Below are 22655 nucleotides of genomic sequence, written 5' to 3' on the forward strand. Positions count from 1 at the left end.
TTAATAATAATGTGCACATCAACTTATTATCAGTTTGGGGCTAAATATAAAAATAAAGAAATAACTTTTCATGGCGTTCCCCATCTTTTTAAAATATAGTACATTTTGTATTTGAAAAACATACGTAGTATAGTAGAAAATATAACTACAACTATACTATATGTCATATATACACACAAGTAAGATAAAACTGTACAGAAAAGCATGAAGATGTGTGAGAAAATGGAAACATGTTTCACTGGATATCATGAATAATATTATGTTATCTCCTTTACCCAGACCCCAATAATTATTATTACAGACGCAACGAGATGACAACTTCAGACAACCTGGACTTTCGACATCACAATTACAAGGAAATGAGACAGGTAGAGAAGAATATATGCTATATTTTTGTTATTATATCTCTGATACCTGCGGCTGGTACCCCCTGTTCTTATATGATAGTCTGTTCCTCTACCTCACTTTCACTGTATATTGCTCACATTCTATTCTATTGTTGCATGCTCTATTTCCAACTGTTACAATGTCCCCTCTGTTTCATTGTTATGACCCTTTTTGTACTATTCCTTTGCCCTGGGGAAGCCCTGTAGTCGTACAATCACTTACTTTTTGTCAAAATAGTAATTTAACATGTAACACGCTATGTATTTGTAGGCATAACCAATATGATAATACACTTACACTATCACACCCTTCCGGGTAAACTCCACCTATCACTTAGGTCATGGACTCATACATACAGTAAGCCAGGGGATGCCACAGATATGTAAAACCAACCTGATATGTTTTAATGTCTGCATCCCTCATTATGATGTTATTTTAATATTTTCAGTAAAGAAGTGTCTGTCTACAGAACTTAGCATCAAAGGCCAACTTCTCAACTTTTCTGAACTTTTACTTGTTGTGATCCAATTGGTCAGGGAATTAACTCTGGTAGCAGCATTGGTCATTGGTTTCAACATAAAAGTGCTTTAATTGACCACAAATTGAAATGAATAAACACCTAGCCCCATTCAGAGCACTGCCTCACTTCTTCAACCCTTCCTAACTCGTGTGTAGCTGATTTACTGAGAACTCTAGTCTCAGTCTGTCTCTCAGCTCCAGGTCTTTACTTTCTCTCTGCAGACATAAATAGACCTCACTTGGCCATCTCCTGATCTCTCCAAGCTTCCCTGCTTCCTGCTTATCTGTACTCAGCTTCCTGAGACCACATGGGTCCTACCCAGAGGCTGCTGGCCTGCTGCATGAAGGTCTCTTCTTGGCCACACATAAGTGTGGTCACATCTATTTCAAACCTTGTAGGGGAGGAACCTATCCTCCCAAGCCTGATCAGGTGGCCAGCTAGCGGTACCTGTCCTGTTATTATTACAGTTCTATAGTTGAAGGCCTTATTGCTTCTCTCTTTTTGTTCTAGTTGATGAAGGTGGTGAACGAAATGTGTCCCAACATCACTCGCGTGTATAACATTGGTCGCAGCCATGAGGGGCTTAAGATGTATGCGATGGAGATGTCCGATAACCCCGGGGAGCACGAAGTTGGTTAGGAGAATAAACACACTCTATGTATGTCCTGCAACTTCCCGCCTGTCTCTTCTTTAACTCCTCTAAATCTCATTTGTTGGTTTGGCTTTGTCTTCTGTTTTGATTTCACAAGGGGAGGGTTGGCATTAGGGGCAATTGTAAAATGTCTGTGGGTCTGCAGCCAAATTTGCCACATACAATCACGACCTGTGCAGGTCATGGCAGATGTTTCAGCCAATCATCATCATCATCAGCAGCTATTTTTATAGTGCCACTAATTCTGCAGCGCTGTACAGAGAACTCACTCACATCAGTCCTTGCCCCATTGGAGCTTACAGACTAAATTTCCTAACACACACACACACACACACACACACACACACACAGACCGAGAGAGAGAGAGAGAGAGAGAGAATAGGGTCAATTTTGATAGCAGCCAATTAACCTACTAGTATGTTTTTGGAGTGTGGGAGGAAACCGGAGCACCCGGAGGAAACCCACGCAAACACGGGGAGAACATACAAACTCCTCACAGATAAGGCCATGGTCGGGAATCGAACTCATGATTCCAGTGATGTGAGGCAGAAGTGCTAACCACTAAGCCACTGTGCAGCCAATGACAGCATTTTTACAGTACCTCCACATCTCTTCCATTAATATTTAATTATCACCAAGTGTGTGTGTAACAATTGCCTCATACTCGTGCTTGACAAATGTTGCAAGCCCTCCCCGGGATTTCATGTTATTCATGTGATTTCTTCTACCTTCTCTGTGCTGTTGTAGCCTCTCAACTTTGCTGCGTCTGTATGTAGATTCATGTCTGTGTCATAGACATTCTTACTGTATGTGTAGGAAAGTTTCATGTTTATCTGCTATGTGTTTTGGATTGGTGGTCACATTGTGTAAGACACCTCTATGTTATATTAAAAAAAAAATAGCTTTGGGTGGAGTTCACTAAGATTAACTACGATTTAATAAAACACTTATGTCCATCCTACACAGAGGGACAAAGATGGGATAAACTGGAATGGCAGACATCATGGCCATAGTAAGATCACATGAGGAAAACCCAGGAAGACCAAAAAATAGGTACAATAGGAAAGCCAGAAACAAGACTTTCAACCTGGAGAAGAGGGTGCTTGTTTTTGTCCCTACCATAGAAAACAAGTTTTTTTTCATGTGTGATGGGCTCCCTAAGGTGATTGAAAGATTGGGAGTAGTTACTTTATTATTAAGACAGCCACATATAAGAAAATCAAAACTGTATATGAATCCAATATGTTCATACATTGGAAAGATAGAGAAGTTCTAGTCACCTTTAGACCCCCAGCTCGGAGTTAGCTTTCTAATGTTGACCCAGAGGTTAATATATCAAATACCTTGCCAAAAAATTGTTAACCTCAGAAACATGAGGTCACCAATTTTTTGAGGATTGTGTGAGTTCAAATCATGTTCCAGGGAGGACAGTAATAGTTAAATATGACATCATCACAAAATAGGGAAAAAGTTTAAACTGAAACCCACAGAATCACTGAAGCTTGTACAGAAGCCGTTAGTTTGGAGGTTGAGAAAATTTTTGACCTGGGTATAATTAAAGAATCTCATAGCAAGTAGAATAGCCTGAATATATAGAATAGAATATTTGTTCTGGTGACAAAACCCGATAGCACAATGCGATTTTATAATGATTACTGTATTAAATGCAATTTTCAATATTGTGTACAATAAAACCATGAGTTTCTAAAGGTTCACTACTACTTTTACTAGTATTACTATAAATTGTTTCACATTTGTGAACAAGACTACAAGTTCTAGGTGTGTTATTTAAAGTGGTTTCCTCATTTTGTGGGCTCAACCAATATTCAGAATGAAAATGCAGTCTAAAGTTTTCCTAATAATGCTTACTGAGTCCTAGTGATTTGATAGGATGCAGCCATGCATATTGGTTCATCCCACAAAATGGTGTCCTCCAATGTGTGTTGGCACTTTAGCTTTTAAAATCAGTCTTTTTCGCTGTGTTGTGTGTAATCGTGCATTGCTCCTGTGGTGTCTGTGTTTACACTTGTTTAGGAGAACCGGAATTCAGATACATGGCTGGAGCTCATGGAAATGAAGCCTTGGGGCGGGAGCTCCTGCTCTTATTGATGCAGTTCCTGTGTCAGGAGTACCAAGCAGGCAATAAACGTATTAGAAATCTGATCACCAACACCCGTCTTCATTTCCTGCCATCTGTCAACCCAGATGGGTACGAAAAGGCTGCTGAATTGGTGAGGATAAACATTTACTTAAAGACGAAGAGTTATCCCCAAAAAATTTTTGGAATGCAAATTTGTGACAGGGAGAGAGAGGTATAAACTGAAATCCATTTTAAAATATAAGAGAATAGTTGTTCTCCAAAGTAAAAAGAAAACAAGAAAGAAAAATGTAGTGAGGTTTTAATCTTGACGTGTTTCCGTGGTTAAGGCTGAGGACAATTAGCCATCAATAGGCTGACACTTGAGAAACGAGTAGGAGAGACAAGGATGGCAATAGGCGCTGGCATACCAACCCGCTTCATTTCTTAACCCTCAGTAACACGCGTTCATGCCTCCGTTCTGCTACACAGTTCTGATTTGAATGAAAACGAAATGAGTGACAAGGATAGTTGTGACTTTTTTAAAAAGCCAAATAAAGCTGAGTTTTGAAAAAATGGGAACATAAACATTAGTGAAGGGTGGTGGTGGAGGTGGGGGTTGTTATGACAGATGCTGGACTTTAAATTAGGGATGAGTTTGTTTTTACCTACTGCGAATTAGCCTGGCGCGGAAGTCTTATGAGACTAATACCCTATGGCAGTGATTCCCAAACTGTGTGCCGCGGCTCCCTGGGATGCCACGGCAATCTCACAGGGGTGCCACAGCCAAGGCCAGTAGTAAGATGGGTAAGCAAGACGGGGGAGTACTTGGCAAGTATATTGGCTATGGGGTGCCTTGAAAAAATTATGGAGGCCGTGAGGGTGCCTAGCAACTGCGAAAGTTTGGAATCCACTGCCCTAGGGCAACCTGAACCCTTAATCATGCCCTGCTGTAAAATTTTAATAAAAAAACGGGGGCTATCCTAAAGTGTTAGTAGGATGTACTTTAAAGTGACGTTTCACTCTTTCCACCATGGGCACTTTCAGGTGGATCTGTAAACCCACAAAGCTAGGTGCAGATTGATTTTCCAGGGGCAGTTCCAAGGACTGTGAAGTGGGCAGCGCTTTGAAATGCGTAGGTAGACAAGTAGGCACACTATTTACAGTTTGTAAATCACCCTTGTTGTGTTTTGAAAATGGTCGGTTAAATCTAACGTAGTAATTGACGTAGAATGATTCTACTTACCATTACTATAAACTGTATAAATAACATGCATTTATCTGATGCAAAACTTAAACCGCTTTTTGCGATAATTAGCTAACAGTTGAAACATATCCACTGGAGCATACAACCGAGAATATTTGCAGATCGACTAAGAATTCCTGTAATGTTTGTCTTGATGTTTTATGACTTTTTAATTAATATAACAACAAATAAAATTGTTCTGTACATTTTGATATGCAGGGCTCTGAATTAGGCGGCTGGTCCCTAGGCCGCTGGACAGCTGATGGGATTGACATTAATAACAACTTTCCAGACTTAAACACGCTGCTGTGGGAGTCGGAAGATCGTCCTAGAAATATCCGCAGGGTCCCTAATAACCACATCCCAATCCCTGACTGGTATCAGTACCAGAATGCCACGGTGAGCTAAAGTCCGTTCTAAGTACTCTCATGAGAGGCAAAACTCCATGACCTATGTTAGGCAGTTGCAAAAAATGTAAACATTTTCCCATAAGTATAGTTTTAAACTCAACTGTTCATTTATGTGAGTTATATTAAATTATACTGTTGAATAAACAGGGCTTTTGCCTTTTTATTTAATGCTTTTATTTTCTGTTTAACCATTATTTAATGTTTTTTTTTGTAATTGTTTCAATGTGTGATGCAGTCTTTTTTCAGTTTGTTAATCTAGTGGCCAATGTTCTTCACAACCAAATTCAACAACAAACAAGAAAACCACAACATATAAGAAACATCAGTGACTTTGTACTGTAAATCGTAGGTCTTGCGTTTGGGAAGTTCATTAACCTGATAGTCCTCCCTCTGCAGCTCAGAAAAGCTTGTATACATATTATGATGCGTGTGTGTGTATGTATGTATGTATGTATGTATGTATGTATGTGTGTGTGTGTGTGTGTGTGTGTATATATATATGTATGTGTATATAGTGTTTATTATGTCTTTAGTTAGTATTTAGACATTGGGCTACTGTTGAGGCCATTCCAAACAAGAATTCTATTTTATATGTTTTTCTATCTGTATTTTTCAACCTTAATATTCCTTTGAGGGCTGTACCTTTTTGGGTATTTGGGTATATTATGTTAGCTCTAATTTTGTCAAAAGCAACCATCATTTGTGTTTTGCCAAGTCCTGCCCAATCGGCACCTTGCCTCCTAACATTATAAATTTGGGAATCAGGCAGGTTGTGGGCATGCTATACCCCCCCCTGGGGGAGCCCAACTAGTGAATCTGAAGTGCTTGGCCATCCCCAGCCTCCATCCCTACTCTTAAATACACCACTGTATTGCCATGCGCATCAGTGGCAGATAAGAAGTGGACATAAATCCCAACTTTCCAGGCTGGACTAGCGGGACAGTCCATTAGAATCCTGACTGTCCTGTCTAAATTGGGACAGTTGGGAGGAATGTAACCAAGACTGATGAAAACTTGTTTCTTTATGGAATCCTGTTATTATTTGTTCCTGTAGGTTGCTATGGAAACTCGAGCTCTCATTACGTGGATGGAAAAGATTCCCTTTGTTCTGGGAGGAAACCTGCAGGGGGGAGAGCTGGTGGTGTCTTATCCCTATGATATGGTGCGATCGCTATGGAAGACCCAGGAATATACAGCAACACCCGATGACCATGTATATCGCTGGCTGGCATATTCGTATGCCTCCACCCATCGACATATGACAGATTCCAGCCGAAGGCCCTGTCACTCTGAGGACTTTAATAAGGAGGAGGGCACCGTCAATGGGGCCTCTTGGCATACAGTTGCCGGAAGTAAGTTCTCCTAGAGATTCCAACATGCTGTTCAGTAAATTGCTAATCTCATAAGAAGCATTCCCCAACATAATCTGTAAACATTTCAGAAAATTGTCAGATATAAAGATATCTAAGGGGCATCATGGCACCTAATATTAAATGAGGCCCAATGTTGCTGTTCCAATACCCCCATGTCAACCCCCCACCCCCACACCACCACTTGGAGGAGCTGGATTTTAGCTGAGAATCTAGTCTCCGCTTTACCTGGATTTAATCCTCCTGGGTTGGCTCATAGAGGAGCTGGGTTTTAGCTGAGAATTTAGTCTCTGCTATACCTAGATTTAGTCTTTGGGGTCAGCTCATAGAGGAGCTGGGTTTTAGCTGAGAATCTAGTCTCTGTTGCACCTGGATTTAATCCTTGTGGAGGATGTTCTCACCTTGCCTCACTGTATCAATGTCCCTGTATATATCTGCGTTCCAATGGAGAACCATTAAGGGCTATGAAAGTATGCATCAAAAAAACAATTATAAAGTCCCTTTAAATATCTTAAAGTCATTCATGGTTTAGGAACATTTGCATATACATTTGTTGTGAAAACACATCATTTTTTATAATTAACCTAACTGTTCTTTAGGCTTAATATCCCTGACATTATAATTATTATTACATAGTATTTGTAAACCTCCAACATATTATGTTACAATTTACAACTAATAAACCGTGTAATGAGACCATACTGCCTTTAGGAATCCTGAAGTTCCATAAAATCTATAGCTGCTTTTACTGGGGGATTATTCAATTATCTGCTTAGTTTTCTGCATTTTTTGGGACATCTTCCAGCTAATGGGTGGCTTTGTGGACAACAATACACATGAAGAAATAATTCAAAATTACTACAATAAGGCAAAAGCAAGAGTAATATAGTAAGACTAAGAACTGTTGTAGTTTATGGGTCTAGGTCCCGAGCCAGCATAAATTACTAATGTTCTAGAATCCAGGCAAGCAACAGACTAAATGGAAATTGCAGTCCATAAACCATCTTATTTACAATTATTGGTACAATAAATGGTTGTTATTAAAAACATATGCAAACAATTGCAACAAAGAAACAGTAAAAATGCCAACAGTGGGACTGGATTTAATTTAGCATCATCTGTACTACATACGTCTAGAAAATCTCTAGCAAACTGCTTTTATCTTGCAACATTGCCCATGGCGTTTTGCCATAATAGGGAAAATTACAGGCCCCATAATTTTGCTTAGTCCTGTAATATATTAAAGTGTACACATTGTCCACACATAGTGGAGACAGCCATGCTTTTGCACCCAATCAAAATTCATGAGAAAGTCAGAGGGATGTCATTAGTTCTTAGTGAATATCTGCCTTATCCTGAATTATCACTCAACTTCTAGAACGTGTTAAGTGCTACAAGAAGACTGTAGTGCTTGTACTTTTATCTTTAATGATACCCGCTTTGTTTTATTACTATGCATTTTATTTCTTTTTTCTTATTTTACTTAGTTTGTATTACTGTTTTCAGGCATTAATGACTTTAGCTACCTGCACACCAATTGCTTTGAGATATCCATCTATCTGGACTGTGACAAGTTCCCGCATGAGAAGGAACTGGCGGAACAATGGGAAAACAATAGAGAATCCTTAATTGTCTTCATGGAGCAGGTTAGCGCCTTGTCTTAAGTTATTCTGGAGCAGGGCCGGACTGGGACTAAATATCAGCCCTGGCATTTAAAGTACACAGACCCACATCAGTTCCAGCACGAAAGGAACTGTGTGCCGCCGTAGAACGGCACCGCCAACAAGGGCGTGGCCACATTGTGTTGTGGGCGTGGCCAACATGGGGCATTGATACATACATTATAATAAAACATTACATTCGTCACGCCCTCCCAGCCACATCATGCCATCCATGAAATTGCCAGCAGCATCTCTTGTAGTAAGGAAATCTACAGATTAATTACTCTACCAGTAAAGAACCCTTTTTATGCTTATGGTGAAACCTTTCTTCCATTTGCAACTGAAGACCACTTGTCCTCTATATGGCTATAGGAGCAAAAAGTTCATTAGACCAATCTTTTGTATTGACCTCATATATATTTACGCATGTTAATTGTACATTGTCTAAGGCAGTTTTATTTTTACAAAGTAAACTCTGCTAGTTCTTATAACCTGTCTGTACAATATTACCCCTCCATTTCCTTTATTAATGAATTATTGTCCTCCTCTGAAACCTGTCCAGTTCTCTTGTGTCCTCCTTACATGGAGGTGTCTACAACTGTACACCATACTCAAGATGTGGTCTAATTTGTGATTTATATGATGGTAATAATGTGCATTTAACCCCATTTTTTTTTATTGTGCATCATGTACATTTAACCACATTTATTATGCATCCCAAAATTCTATTTGCCTTCACAGCCACTGCCCAGCACTGAGTTTCCATATGATACTCTGAGATTGAGATGTCATTAACTCCTGAATTGTTTGTGTATACAGCATCTATGCTGTATGTAAAATTACTGGTAGTTCTTTTACGTAAGGCCATGTGTACTTTAAGTTTAGTTGTACTTTAGCTGCATTGAACATTGGAGAGAAAGTACATTTTTCCTTTTTTTCTAGGTTCATCGTGGAATTAAGGGTATTGTGAGGGATATATACGGACGAGGGATTGGAAATGCAATTATATCTGTGGAAGGGATCAATCATGACATACGTACAGGTCAGTGGCTTGTTTATTGAAGATTATTAGTTTTGAACTAGGAGGTTTGGCACTTGTGCAAAGGAGATTGTGGTGCGAAGAGAGGAGGCTGTAGAGTACATTTCTGTCTCCTTTTAGGGATATCAGTCAATGTGTCTGACCTCTCATTGAATGATATCACTAAATCAGTGACCCTCTGTTTTCTGATGCTCTTTATCTCCTACTGGTGTTACTGAAGGGACAGGAGTGACATGCTGCCCATGTGCACTGTGAAGATAAAGGTTCAGAAGAACTGGATCCTTTTCAGCAGTAAGGTAAGTGTGTGGGAATGTGTCTCTGGACAACGTCCACCACGGCAAGCCAAAACTTACAGGACCTACTTCAGCCTTCACCATCCCCGTTGCAGTGGTCACGGATAAACAGTTCACAACCAGGCAAAATATTTGAATATAGAATGTTTTGGCCAATTTAAGAAACATTCACCAACAGAAAAAATACATACGCTCTCAGAAAATCCCTGGAGATCTCCTTGCTTGGCACACTCCGGAGAAAATGGGCTGCTTGTCTCGTACTGCTGGAAAGATAGTGGTCAAGTTCAAATGTCACCCCACTTTCGGCGGGCACACAGCATCACAAGACACAAAGAGTACGAGATTGAATGAAAGGAAGGTTTCTGCATCTTACAGGCCTCTCATTGCAGCCTTTAAGAGTCTTAACAGAGCGATAACCTCTTGCCACTCATGACTTCCAGTAATCCTCACACCCTCCTGGTACTCGGGTTTCTTCTTTTATACCTCCTCTCATTCCCACTGTAAGGGAGTGTTGGGTACAAGCCCACCTCTCCATTCACCAGTTGGTGGAACTTATCTGTCAAGGGCGGGGTATGGACTGCGTGACAGAACACTTTTCACCGGGACCCCTTGCTGGTTGTGGCTCCGTATAGTCTGTAGATAAGGGAGAGGTAACAATGGCTCAGGATCATAAACAACAAAAATGCATAATCACCAGTGATAGCTGATACCGTAGTATCCTACTTCATTTATTACACTTTGTAACTCACCAATGAGCTGTCACCTGAATAGGGTCTACAATTTTTAGTGGTTACAATTTGGCTCTATATTATATACTGGTTACTAGAATGCTATTTTTATTCTTTATTGGTTACTAGATTGGGTTCTGCCTTGTATACTGATGGTGCTCTGCATTGTATACTGGTCACATGAGGATTCATAACATTGAATCAATCAAAAATTATTATTTGGAAATTATTTGAAAGGGAGATTGAGGTGTAGTTTTAAGGCACACTTATGGCAAATAATGGTAAGCCTGTGCACACAGACATATCTGGTGCCAAGAACTAATGTGCAGCACTATATCTGATGCCAAATATATTTCCACGCTGTGCTGACCTCTCCCACTCTTCCCCTGTTCTAGCAGGATTCCATCTGCTGCCTCCAGGTCGTGCTCTTAGCAGCTATCAGCGTTCGCACACAATCAGAGTTCAGTGTAGGACAAGGATGCAGACGGCTTCTACCCAGGAGGGAGAGGCGCAGAATGAGTAAATTGAAAGTACTGCTGATACCAATTTTCTACTTAACTCAAATCATCCACAGTTGTGTGTTTTGGGGGGGTTCAAAGTTGGACTGAGTGGAAAGGGTGTAATTTAGGAGAGGTGTATATTCCTCTGCCCTCCCTCTCTGTTCCCCCTCTTTCTCCCTCTCACTCATAGTTAACAATAAACACATGGGATTTCATTAATTTGCAGCTGTTTTCTAATAACCATAATGGTACACAGCATTGTCTGGTTAAAAACTTGTTACTGTGATGTCCTTAAAATGCTGTATCCAGTATTCACCCCCATTCTGGTGACTTTTGTGGACTGAGAATTAAGAAAAGTGAGGCATAAACATTTTCAAGTTTTAGTTTTATTTTGCAGGTGCATGAGATCATAGGGTAATATAATTCCTAGAGAGTAGTAACCATGGTTAGTTAGATGGATCTGCTATGGTTTTGGCTCAGGTACTGGAGGTCAGCTGGAGAGATTCCCAGGCATGTCATGTGGCAGGACCACACCTCTGCTTCTCCTGCCAGTAATTCATCTGCAGTGACCTGTTTCTATTACTTCACTTTTAATTTACCTTCATCTGCAAACTAAATGAAATATATGCAAATCAGCTGAACTGACCCCATTGGTTAATAGTTTTTATTACTACTGGCACACCCAATGCCACACCCCTAGTCTGTCACTAAGTCGGAGGAGCAGTGGGTGGCAGCACTTAAATTGGCACCCTGCTCCTCTGATAAGTGTTGCCCCCTTGCTTGCTCCACAAGGTAAGAAGTGGCGGGGTGGATGTGGGGCGGAGCAGCGTCTGCAGAGTTAGTGTATTCCGAGGACGATAGGGAACCACAAGGGATGGGGGCATCTAAGGGATATGGCATCTAAAACACCCAGTACCCCTCCACCGGCACAGCTTGTACTGTGCAATATTATATACATGCCTATTATGTACAATGCTGCCATCTGATACTCCACATAAATGAAGCCATATTGTAACCTGGAGCACAGCACATCCTACATTATTCCACTTTAATTTTTAGGATCTGGAAAACTGCACGCTTTAAAGTGTTACAGATGTGAAATAAAGGGAAATAATTAACAACTAAGGGGTCAGAGAGAATAATGAATACAGATGGAGCTTTGATTATGCCAAATGAGATCAGTTTATACTGAACCATCTTAATATAATAAACACCTAGAAAACTGGCTTAGCAAAAAGTTTCAGAGATGACCCCAGATCCGGGCAGCGTGAGTAAATCAGTGTGGAGTAACTAGAGCTTCATTTGTAATTGAACAGAAGCATAATTGGATCATAAATACAAATCTGCACAGTACCTGTGGCACTAAGTATTGGCATCCTGCTCTGTTGATGCCAGTAAAAAGGTGGCAACGCCAAGCCCCCCTTTTCCTCAGTCATAATTGCACTGCTTCAGCAGGGCTTCATACTTCCTATTTCTCAGTTTATGCAGGTATACATTTATTTACATGACCCCACACAATGTATGCATCTCAGTTCACGTATTACAGTCTATCAGACACAAATAGTAAATAACAGTAGTCGTGAAGCTTCCATCTCACTCTTCGCTGGCATAAGGATAAGCAATGTCAATCCTGCCTCGGATATTCTCTGCGCTGTGCACCTTGATCAGCCACGTGCTGACTGGACGTTGTTCCAAGTCTTCCTCCCATTTCAGAGTTTCCGTGTCTGCGTCCCTTGCACTAATGCTCCTCAGTTGCCATGCTGCACCCATTAATATTTGCTAGGATACACAAATGGATCCCTGGGCTGTTATGTGAATACTTTTCTTACAAACTCTTATTTCTCCGACCTTCAGAACTGGAGTTAAAAGTCCTCTGGAAATATCTCACATTCTAATGACTTTGCCTTATGGAAAGCTATATTCTCACTCTCCCAGCCTGTACCCCACCTCTGGCACAGCCGGCTTCCTGTACAGCACTCCAGTACTGAAGACCCTTTTTTGTATAACCCTTTCAGCATCAATAGGGCTAGGCTCTCCTCCCATGCAGCACTCCTAGTCTTGGTCATGTGACTAGAAGATGATGGAATATAAAGAGACATGAAATAATATTTGTAGACCATAAACACATCGTGTATTTTTCCAGATATTTTCTTTTGGCGTAACCTTCTGTTTTGCACATATACAAAGCTGGATTAGAAGCCATAATGTAAGGTAAATACTTGGTCTAAGTTTGCTAAATGTATCATTGAATGTGAGTGGGAGCATAGCTTCATCATAATGAGAGGCTGTGGAATCGTCTTGTAACATTTCTAGGGTAAGGTTCGTTAACATTCCATCTGTAGAATGAAAACAGCAGTGTTTGTATTTCAGAGGATAGAGTATAAGGAAAGTAAGAAACTGCAGAGACGACTTATTAGTTCCCATTCGTGCCTATTTATCATTCTGCAGCAATAAGGCTGATTTTCTAACACTGCTTATTGCAAGAAAAGTCAATTATCGCCGCACTTAACGGGTCAGTCGCGGTGGATATGCGCATGCGTGACCCGGCACACGGCAGGGACAGTGGAGTGGAAAGCGCAGGTCTGGGCTGTCAGTTCCAGTAAGTGAAAAAAAATAATAAAATGTTTAAAATAGTAAATACTGTGCATGCTCTCAATTAGCTCAATTAGCTTTTGCATAGCCCACTGAGTTGAAAATTTGTCCCACCAGCTGTATCTCAGCTTAAATTTTTCAATTAAATAAAACTTTAAAACACTGGCATCACTAAGATAATTATAGGGTTCGTTATGGGCAAAGTCTGCTCCATCCTAATCCTACTTTAAGGGATTAGAACCTGTGTCTTCAGGAAGACTCACATTATTTACCGTCTGAGTGCTTAACCTGTGACCTGGCTCCTTTGCCCGTCATCACTACTAACCCTTTTGGTTCTTGATGTTTAGTTCCTTCTGCCATACAGAGAGCTCACTATAATCTTCAGAATTTATGAACATGCAATGGTCTGACTTTGAACTTAACCTTTCACACTATAGTTTGAGAGGTTAAGACATTTGGGGGTTAGATTTACTCAAAGGATGGTTTGGTCAAGCCGTCGGTTTTTGGCTATTTTTCTGGCAGTTTTGAAACCGTTGGATTTACTAAAGCCCAAACCAAAACGGCCAGAATTGATATTTTTCAAAAACACCACTTTACAAATCGCCACCCCGATTTTAACAATGATGAACATACAAACCACCAGATTTACTAAACTGGGGTTTTCAAAAGCGCTGCAAAACAGCCATCCAAACAGCCAAAATGAAAGCGGTGGTTGTAAGTGGTGAGATTGCTCAAACTGCTGCTGTTAGAGCTATTTTGCCCTTCAGAACATAGGAGAAAACACCACTGACATTTAAATTATTTCAGAAATCATTATGATTAAGGGGTAAAATGTATTTAATATTAACTTATGAGGGAATTTTTTTTTTATATTTTGTTTAAGGGGACACTATTATAGCATTATATTATGGGGTAAATGTGAATATATAATAATATTAACTGATTGTTAATGGTGGATATAATTATTTATGTTGCACAATTTGGCATTACATAGTGCCCGAATAATATAACAATTAAATAATTTTGTCCCCTTAATATAATGAAATTTCTGCCCCCCATAAGTGAATATTAAATTAATTTTGCCCCGTAATCAATAAATAATGATTGCCCAAATAATTTAAATGTCAATTGGGCTTTCTCTTATGTTCTGAATGGCAAGATAGTTCAAACAGCATGTTTGAGTTCTTAAGCCATTTAGAAGCAGGTATTGTCCTGTCCTGTCTTTTGGATGCTGGTTTTGATGGTGGTTTAGCTTTTTAAATCCGCCACACATCGCCAGTCATTTTAAATCGCAGCCTAAAACCGCCCTGTAGTAAATGCGTCGGTTTGGAGCACCAAATCGCCGGTGATGTATGGTGGTTTCAAACCGTCATCAAATTCGATTCTTAGTAAATCTAGCCCTTGATGTTTTGTTGAATTGTTAAGTGAACCATGTCCACTTTTTACTCTTTTGCAAAAGAAGCAGAGGAGGCATAACACATGATATAACACTATCTGCATTTTCCCTATCATGCTGCATCCTGGAAACTGCTCATAGCAGTTATGAGTTTTTTGGGGTTTTTAGAACTTCATTCAAATGAACAGAGGGGTATTTGAGGAGTTTATCTGAAATGTCAAAGCACTCCATCTGGATGTAACTTTTTAGGAAAAATTTGCAATCCTCCTCTTTTACAGACTAGAGCAGTGGTTCCCAAACTTTTGCAGTTCGCGGCACCCTTAGAGTCTCCAAATTTTTTCAAGGCACCCCTCCAAAATAATTATTGAGCAGTCCTGTTTTAGAAGTAGTTGGGTCAAAAAATTGTAATAAATATTTAGGTCAGGACAGAAATACTTATTTAGCTGTATGCAAAAATGCCCCCTCTGCATCCAGACACTCTGCCCTCAGGCACTCTGTCCCTTCTGCATCCAGACACACTGCCCCCTCTGCACCCAGACACACTGCCCTCTCTCACACTGCCCCCTCTGCCCTCTGTCACGCTGTCCCCCTCCTCTGCCCTCTCTCACGATGTCCCCCCTCCTCTGCCCTCTCTCACGATGTCCCCCCTCCTCTGCCCTCTCTCACACTGTCCCCCTCCTCTGCCCTCTGTCACGCTGTCACACTCCTCTGCCCCCTGTTACACTACTCTGCCCCCTGTTACACTCCTCTGCACCGTTGTGCCCCAGCTGTCACCCTCCTCTGCCCCCTGTTACTCTCCTCTGCCCCGTTGTGCCCCAGCTGTCACCCTCTCTGCCCCTGTTACACTACTCTGCCCCGTTGTGCCCCAGCTGTCACCTTCTCTTCCCCGCTGTCACCTTCTCTTCCCCGCTGTCACCCTCTCTTCCCCGCTGTCACCCTCTCTTCCCCGCTGTCACCCTCTCTTCCCCGCTGTCACGCTCTCTGCCCCAGCTGTCACCCTCTCTTCCCAGCTGTCACGCTCTCTGCCCCAGCTGTCACCTTCTCTTCCCCGCTGTCACGCTCTCTGCCCCAGCTATCACCCTCTCTTCCCCGCTGTCACCCTCTCTTCCCCGCTGTCACCCTCTCTTCCCTGCTGTCAACCTCTCTTCTCTGCTGTCAACCTCTCTTCCCCGCTGTCACCTTCTCTTCCCTGCTGTCACCCTCTCTTCCCCGCTGTCACCCTCTCTTCCCCGCTGTCACGCTCTCTGCCCCAGCTGTCACCCTCTCTTCCCAGCTGTCACGCTCTCTGCCCCAGCTGTCACCATCTCTTCCCCGCTGTCACGCTCTCTGCCCCAGCTGTCACCTTCTCTTCCCCGCTGTCACGCTCTCTGCCCCAGCTATCACCCTCTCTTCTCCGCTGTCACCCTCTCTTCCCCGCTGTCACCCTCTCTTCCCCGCTGTCACCCTCTCTTCCCTGCTGTCAACCTCTCTTCTCTGCTGTCAACCTCTCTTCCCCGCTGTCACGCTCTCTGCCCCAGCTGTCACCTTCTCTTCCCCGCTGTCACGCTCTCTGCCCCAGCTATCACCCTCTCTTCCCCGCTGTCACCCTCTCTTCCCCGCTGTCACCCTCTCTTCCCTGCTGTCAACCTCTCTTCTCTGCTGTCAACCTCTCTTCCCCGCTGTCACGCTCTCTTCCCCGCTGTCACGCTCTCTGCCCCAGCTGTCACCCTCTCTTCCCCGCTGTCACCCTCTCTTCCCCGCTGTCACCCTCTCTTCCCCGCTGTCACCCTCTCTCCCCCACTGTCACGCTCCCTCTCTTCTCTGCCGCGTGCCAGCCATAGAAAAAAAAGAAAAAGCACAGAAACTTACCAATCCTCCGGGCGCTGGGACCCAGCAGACTCCTCTCTCCCGCAGCAGCTTGTTACTGACGTCGATATTCAGTGACAGCTGCGGGAGAGAGGAGTCTTCTGGGTCCCGGCGCCCGGCGGATTGGTAAGTTTCTGTGCTTTTTCTTTTTTTTCAATGCTTGGCCCGCGGCACCCCAGTGACAGCGCCGCGGCACCCCTGGGAGCCGTGGCGCACAGTTTGGGAACCGCCGGACTAGAGGGTAAATGTAGCAAGATGCGAGTTTCTGGCGCATTTTAAAAGTGAAGATGTTCCAAGAGCAACCAATCAGATTCTAGCTGTCATTTTGTAGAATGCACTAAATAAATGATAACTAGAATCTGATTGGTTGCTCTAGGCAACATCTCCACTTTTCAAACCTGCTGGAAACTTGCAGCTTGATACATTTACCCCTATATCTCTCAGTTTTCAAAGCTTGGACACGTGGGCTTTAAATGATCGTGACCACAACAGGCTGGCACTTGTATTTGGAAGTCTTGCAGGTTTCCAGGTGCCATCAGAGTACGTAAGCTGGCTCCAGTCAAGGCTGACATTCTTTTTGGCTCATGAATGTTGGTTAGAAATCATTTTAATTTTCATAGACAACATAAGGCATTTTCATCCTGTCCTAATCAATTTGGCCTAAGTGGTGTTGTTTCGAGGCAAGGCCCTTTTATATGCTGGCAAAATGTTTAGCTCTGACACACAAGTAAACTATTCCCTATAAAGTAAGTGTCACAGAGCTGGAACACAGTGTGATTAGATGACGTGTCCAAATGTCACAAGGAGTCAGTGCCAGGATTGGAATCCAGGTCTTCAGAATGAGCCTCATTTACCATTAAGCTGCGAGCTGGCTCCTTCACCTGTCACTACCCTTAAACCATTTTTCCTCATGAGCATTAGTTCATTCTGTGAGAGAGAACTTTAATCTTCAATACATGACATAAGACAACACCTGGAGAACGAGTTGAGTTGGAGGCTGCGTTGTCTTCTAGTGAACTTGCAGGTTCATTCCCTGAGTGCACTCCATGTGATCTTTTGAATATGTAATTAATTTTGTTTTGTTTTTTAATATTATTATCATTATGGTAGATTTGTAAGGCACCACAGTGCTCTCGCAGCGACGTACAGTAGGGAAAACAGAACATACATAAAACAGGGATATACAAGGTAGACAAAATAAACGCAGAAAATAAAATAAAGGGTATGAAGGACCCTGCTCATTAGAGAGCTTACATTCTAAGTGAAAGTGGGCACAGCTGAAACAAGAGGAGTGAATGTGGCTTAGAGTGCAGATTGGGAGAGCTGTGAGGGTACATTAGTGTGAATAGTGTTATCGGGGATAAGGTCCCCTCTAAAAAAGAGATAGAGCGTCTAAACATTTCAAATAACGTCTAAAGATTTGAAGGCTGTGGGAAAATCTGATTGAGCGTGGTAGGGAATTCCATAAGTGGGGAGCAGCACGGGAGAAGTCTTGTAGTGACGAGACAAGGCGCAGGTCAGAGGTAGATCTAAGAAGGCGGGAGGGAGAGTATTTTGATATGAGATTTGAGATGTATGGAGGGGTAGTGTTTTTGAAAGCTTTGTAGATAAGATAACACAGTTATATTGAAGATTAAGACATTTTGTGCTTAATTAATGCCTTAATAAATAATTGGTTAATCCTAGTCCAACTGACTATATAATTGCTAGCATTCATTTTCTTGTATCCATAGAAGCGGAGTTAGATATGTATCATTACGTGAAACACTAACTTATATTATTCCATGCATTCCATGACTTCCTTTTAAAAAACCTGCACATCCATTTTGCTATAAAACCGGCAGGAGGCTTTTAAATAGCCTCTTTCATTTACAATTTCTAGTATCAACAGTGTTTAAATATTTTAAGGGAAAAATACCTTTTCCCTAGTGCAGACCTGTCATTTAGAATCCGCTAAAAAAAAACATAATTCCAGTGCATTTTATGGCATTACATTATTTAGCCGCACATTTTCTCATGGGGAAGAAAAATGTATCCCATTAATCTTATCCTTTCTCCCTTTATTCTAAAACACCAGTCTTAGTGAGCACAGGATTAAGTGTATATTTCTCTATGTAATTAACAGTTCAGTAATTAGAAACTTACAGTAATACTGGGAATAGTTCCAGCCACCACATGCTGAGTATATCCGCTGCCAGGATTAGTTTAAACCACCCACGCTCTCTTCTGCTTTTTCTTTCTTAAATAAAAGTGACAAAGCTATCTCTTATTTATTGCTGCACTTTGTCTAAGAGATGAATAGTTCTCTCCTGGTTTTCAATGTGATCTTCGGATCTGTCTGTTTTAATGTTTTGTGTGTTTGCTTTTTTTTATATTTATGATAATTTGTAGAGTTTACGTTTAATTTACTGTCATGAAGAACTATTTGTTGATGCAATTTTCAGAGTCCTCCTTTTCAGGATTATTATTATTATTATTATCATTATATTGTATTATAAGGTGCCACAGGGGTCTGCAGCGTCATACAATTGAGGTAGAACAAAAACAAAAAAACAATAAAAAAATGCCAAAATGAACAACAATGAGTAATATAGTGAAGGGTGTGGTGGGGGGGCGAACACAAATTGGGAGCATACCAACGTGTTTCCACCATGTGCCCGGGAATATGGGTGTACCAAACATGGCTTGAGTTGCTGTAGGAAGAGACATCGAAGAGGAGAAAGTTGAAGGTGGAAAAGAGGTAATAGTGTTTGGAGTACTGGGATATAATGAGACATTTGAAGTAAGGCTGTGTAGAAAGAGATAAGGCGGAACTGTAAGAAGAGAGAAGGAAGGTCTGTATAAAGGAAAATGTTTATAAGCTCCTGTTCTGCTGATACTATGTGCCTACTCGCATTTGTAAAATGCTGCCTGACTCCTCTGATAGATGCTGGGGTGCATGCTCTGGCCATTCCTTCATATATGGTGGGACTGACCAAATCTGACCCTGTTTCGGCATGATATTAAATCCATATTAAAGTCTATAATTCAAATTTCTTTCCTGTTGCATCTAAAGTTCTTTCTCCTCCCTCTGGGTTTACTTTCGGCTACCAGAAACCAGAATAAATTGGCCCGCCACATTATTTGAGCCGCCACTTGTCAAATTTCGGCTGACTGGAAACAAACTGCTCCCCCAACCCTCACCACTGTTATCACCAGACTCTGACATATCCACTGCATGGAATTCATGACCAGAAGCATCAATAATTCTTCTGTCCTTTAATAAAGTTTGTAACCCATGGATATCAAAATTCTAATACCACTCCCACCCTTCCTGATGCACACATCAATCCTGCTCACTACCATCCATATCCCGCTCCCTTTCTCTCTCCCAAAGACGGATTCATTCTCTCATTCTCTCTCTCTCCCCCTCTCCCTCTCCCTGTCCCTCTCCCTTCTTCTCTTCTTCCCTTCTCCTTTCTTTCTCAGTCCTTTTCTTCTCTTTATCATCATCTCCTTCTCTTTTTTCTAGCTCCTTAATTACTCTTTTCTTTCCCTCAATCTCTGTATAACTACAAAAATCCTCCGGTCTCTCATGATTGATGCCTCTGCTTGATTACGGCATATCCAGTTTTCTCTCTTTTAGCCTTACTTTATGTTTTTGTACATTTGTGTGATGTACCTCTTCACTACACCATGATGTAATATTGTCAGTCTTCTTTTTAAAGACCGTTTGAGAACAATACATTTAAAGAAAAAAAAGAAAAAAGAAGGAGGTTGAGGGAGTTGGAGATGAAGCAGTCACGATGGCACAATGGAGGCCAGTTTGTTGGGATGGCATTCCATAGAGCACATGAGAACAGGAAGAAGGGAAGTGGAGAGATGTAGATGAGCTTGACATTGTTAGTGGAACACGGGTGTAGGGAGCAAGGAGTACCAGTGTGATGTGTGCTGAGCGGGTCCACAAAGCAATGGGTCAGGGCAGCGGCTAGGGGTGGGAACGTATGAGAGTGGGCAAAGGACTGAGACAGGGAGCAGGGTGGTCTGTCCAGGGGTTGCTGGATGTTAGGGGAGAATTGAGAATGGAGTGGAGATGGCAGGGAGGAAATGGGATAATGGAGGGAAGTGTGGGAAGGGGAGAAAGAGGAGTTATGGATGAGGGTAATAGGGTGAGGTTAAACTATGGTGGAGGTAAAATTAAACAGTAGTTGATGGTACACCAGTCTCTAAGGAGTGTTGCTGCCTGCATAGTGGAGAATTCAGAGGAGTTCTCAAATGCTTGCGTGGTGAAGAGTTGAAGGAGCTCTTCCCCTGAGCTTCAAAGACATATTCACTCAGGTGTTCCCACATAGATTATCACCTTAGGTAGACAACTTTGACCACCCTATTATAACCTGTCACAATCGCCACCCCCATGTGTAAACCTAATGCCTCATTAAGACTAATGATTGACTGAGTGCTGTCAGCCTAACTCCTAGAGTGAAGCCTAAGAAGGCGGCCTGTCAACTATTAACCCACCTTTCCGACATTGTCATTGAAGTTCCAGCAGACAGAGCAAATAGTACCCATACTTTTGAGAAAACATGAGATATTTTACATTATATTTACTTGCACTCTGCAGCTCTGAGTGCTAGCTCTGTTCTGATTGAGACAGAGGTCTGCTGTGCATAAGAAATAAAATCCTCCGCATGATCACATGTATCTCAAATAGCTTCAGTCCTGATAAGCTCTCGAATCTTTAAATATATGACTGAGAGTGCTGGTAACTTGCGCCCTTAATTAAAGTTTTTGTCAATTCTTTTTGTCTCTAGCGAGTGATGGAGATTACTGGCGGCTGCTGAACCCAGGAGAATATGCAGTAACTGCTCGAGCTGAAGGATTCACACTCTCCACCAGGAACTGTGCCGTGGGGTATGAGATGGGAGCCACACGCTGCGACTTTATCCTTGCCAAGTCCAACCTGGCACGGATCAAGGAGATCATGGAGAGGTTTGGAAAGCAGCCGGTTAGCATGTCCCTCCGACGCAGGAGAGTCCGAGTCAGACCGGGTCGTCATACTTAGATTTTGTCCTAGCTTTGGATGCCTAAGCAACATCAAGATGGGAACAACATACATCGGCCACTTGTAATTTACTGGTTGAATGGGCTTAAGAGTTTGAAGATTTGACCCAGAGTTAAGTTGTTTATAGATAGGAGCTTCCTGAAACCCTTTGCATTCTGGCTGTTTGCACATACATTTTGTGACATTCGCAAGCTTAAACACTACAAATATGGAACTATACAGCAACTTATACCTGTGGGAACCGCTCAACTTCAGTATGTTCCTCACCACATCTGGAGCTGGTCATTCTATAAACTTTCACTTTTATTATTTGGAGAAAGTAACCTTCAGACACATTTGACCCTGTAGTTAGAACTTTAAAACAAGTTGGACGTATGAACTTTGTTTCGTATAGAGGTTTGTTTGACACCAAATTCTGCCTGTGTCAGTTAGATAGGACCCTTACATCAAGTCCTCGTGTCACGACAATGCCCCTCTCACATGCAGTCCTATATTTACTAGCGCAAGCGCACAAGTCACTGACTCCCACAAGATCGGATGTCCTGAAATTATCTGTGCTGCTGTGAACATTCCAATGACCTGATTAGGATCAAATGGTTCTGTCCCCACCAGATTCAAATCGAGAAACATCTGGATGAGCAGGAAAATAAAAGAAACTTCTCTTATAGCAATGAAAAGTACTGAATACTAAATGGAAAATAAGAATACAAGACACCTCTTGACATTAAACACTTATAATCCAGAGGGATGAACTTGAGGTTACTATATCTGGACTTCAATTTAGTAGGTTTTTCTTTTTGTTAGCTTTTTAAACAGCTTTTTAAACTGTTCCTGCCTGTGCTTATTCTTCATTTAATCTGTTTAATTTTCATGCTATAAAATGGTACCCTACATCCTT

General features: G+C 41.8%; 1 protein-coding gene across 2 annotated transcripts in view; it reads left to right on the forward strand.

The window, feature by feature from the left end:
- The window catches only part of CPXM2 (carboxypeptidase X, M14 family member 2), a 68900-nt gene extending 46245 nt beyond the window's left edge, over positions 1-22655 (forward strand). For both annotated transcript variants that reach the window (XM_075216077.1, XM_075216076.1), the window contains exons 8-15: positions 280-368; positions 1418-1541; positions 3594-3790; positions 5102-5281; positions 6347-6644; positions 8169-8308; positions 9266-9365; positions 21507-22655. In XM_075216077.1, the coding sequence (XP_075072178.1) occupies positions 280-368; positions 1418-1541; positions 3594-3790; positions 5102-5281; positions 6347-6644; positions 8169-8308; positions 9266-9365; positions 21507-21757 (1379 nt within the window). In that variant the 3' untranslated portion in view covers positions 21758-22655. The remainder of the gene's footprint in view (positions 1-279; positions 369-1417; positions 1542-3593; positions 3791-5101; positions 5282-6346; positions 6645-8168; positions 8309-9265; positions 9366-21506) is intronic.

The sequence above is a fragment of the Mixophyes fleayi genome, chromosome 6, assembly GCF_038048845.1.
Source record: "Mixophyes fleayi isolate aMixFle1 chromosome 6, aMixFle1.hap1, whole genome shotgun sequence".
NCBI lineage: Eukaryota > Metazoa > Chordata > Amphibia > Anura > Limnodynastidae > Mixophyes > Mixophyes fleayi.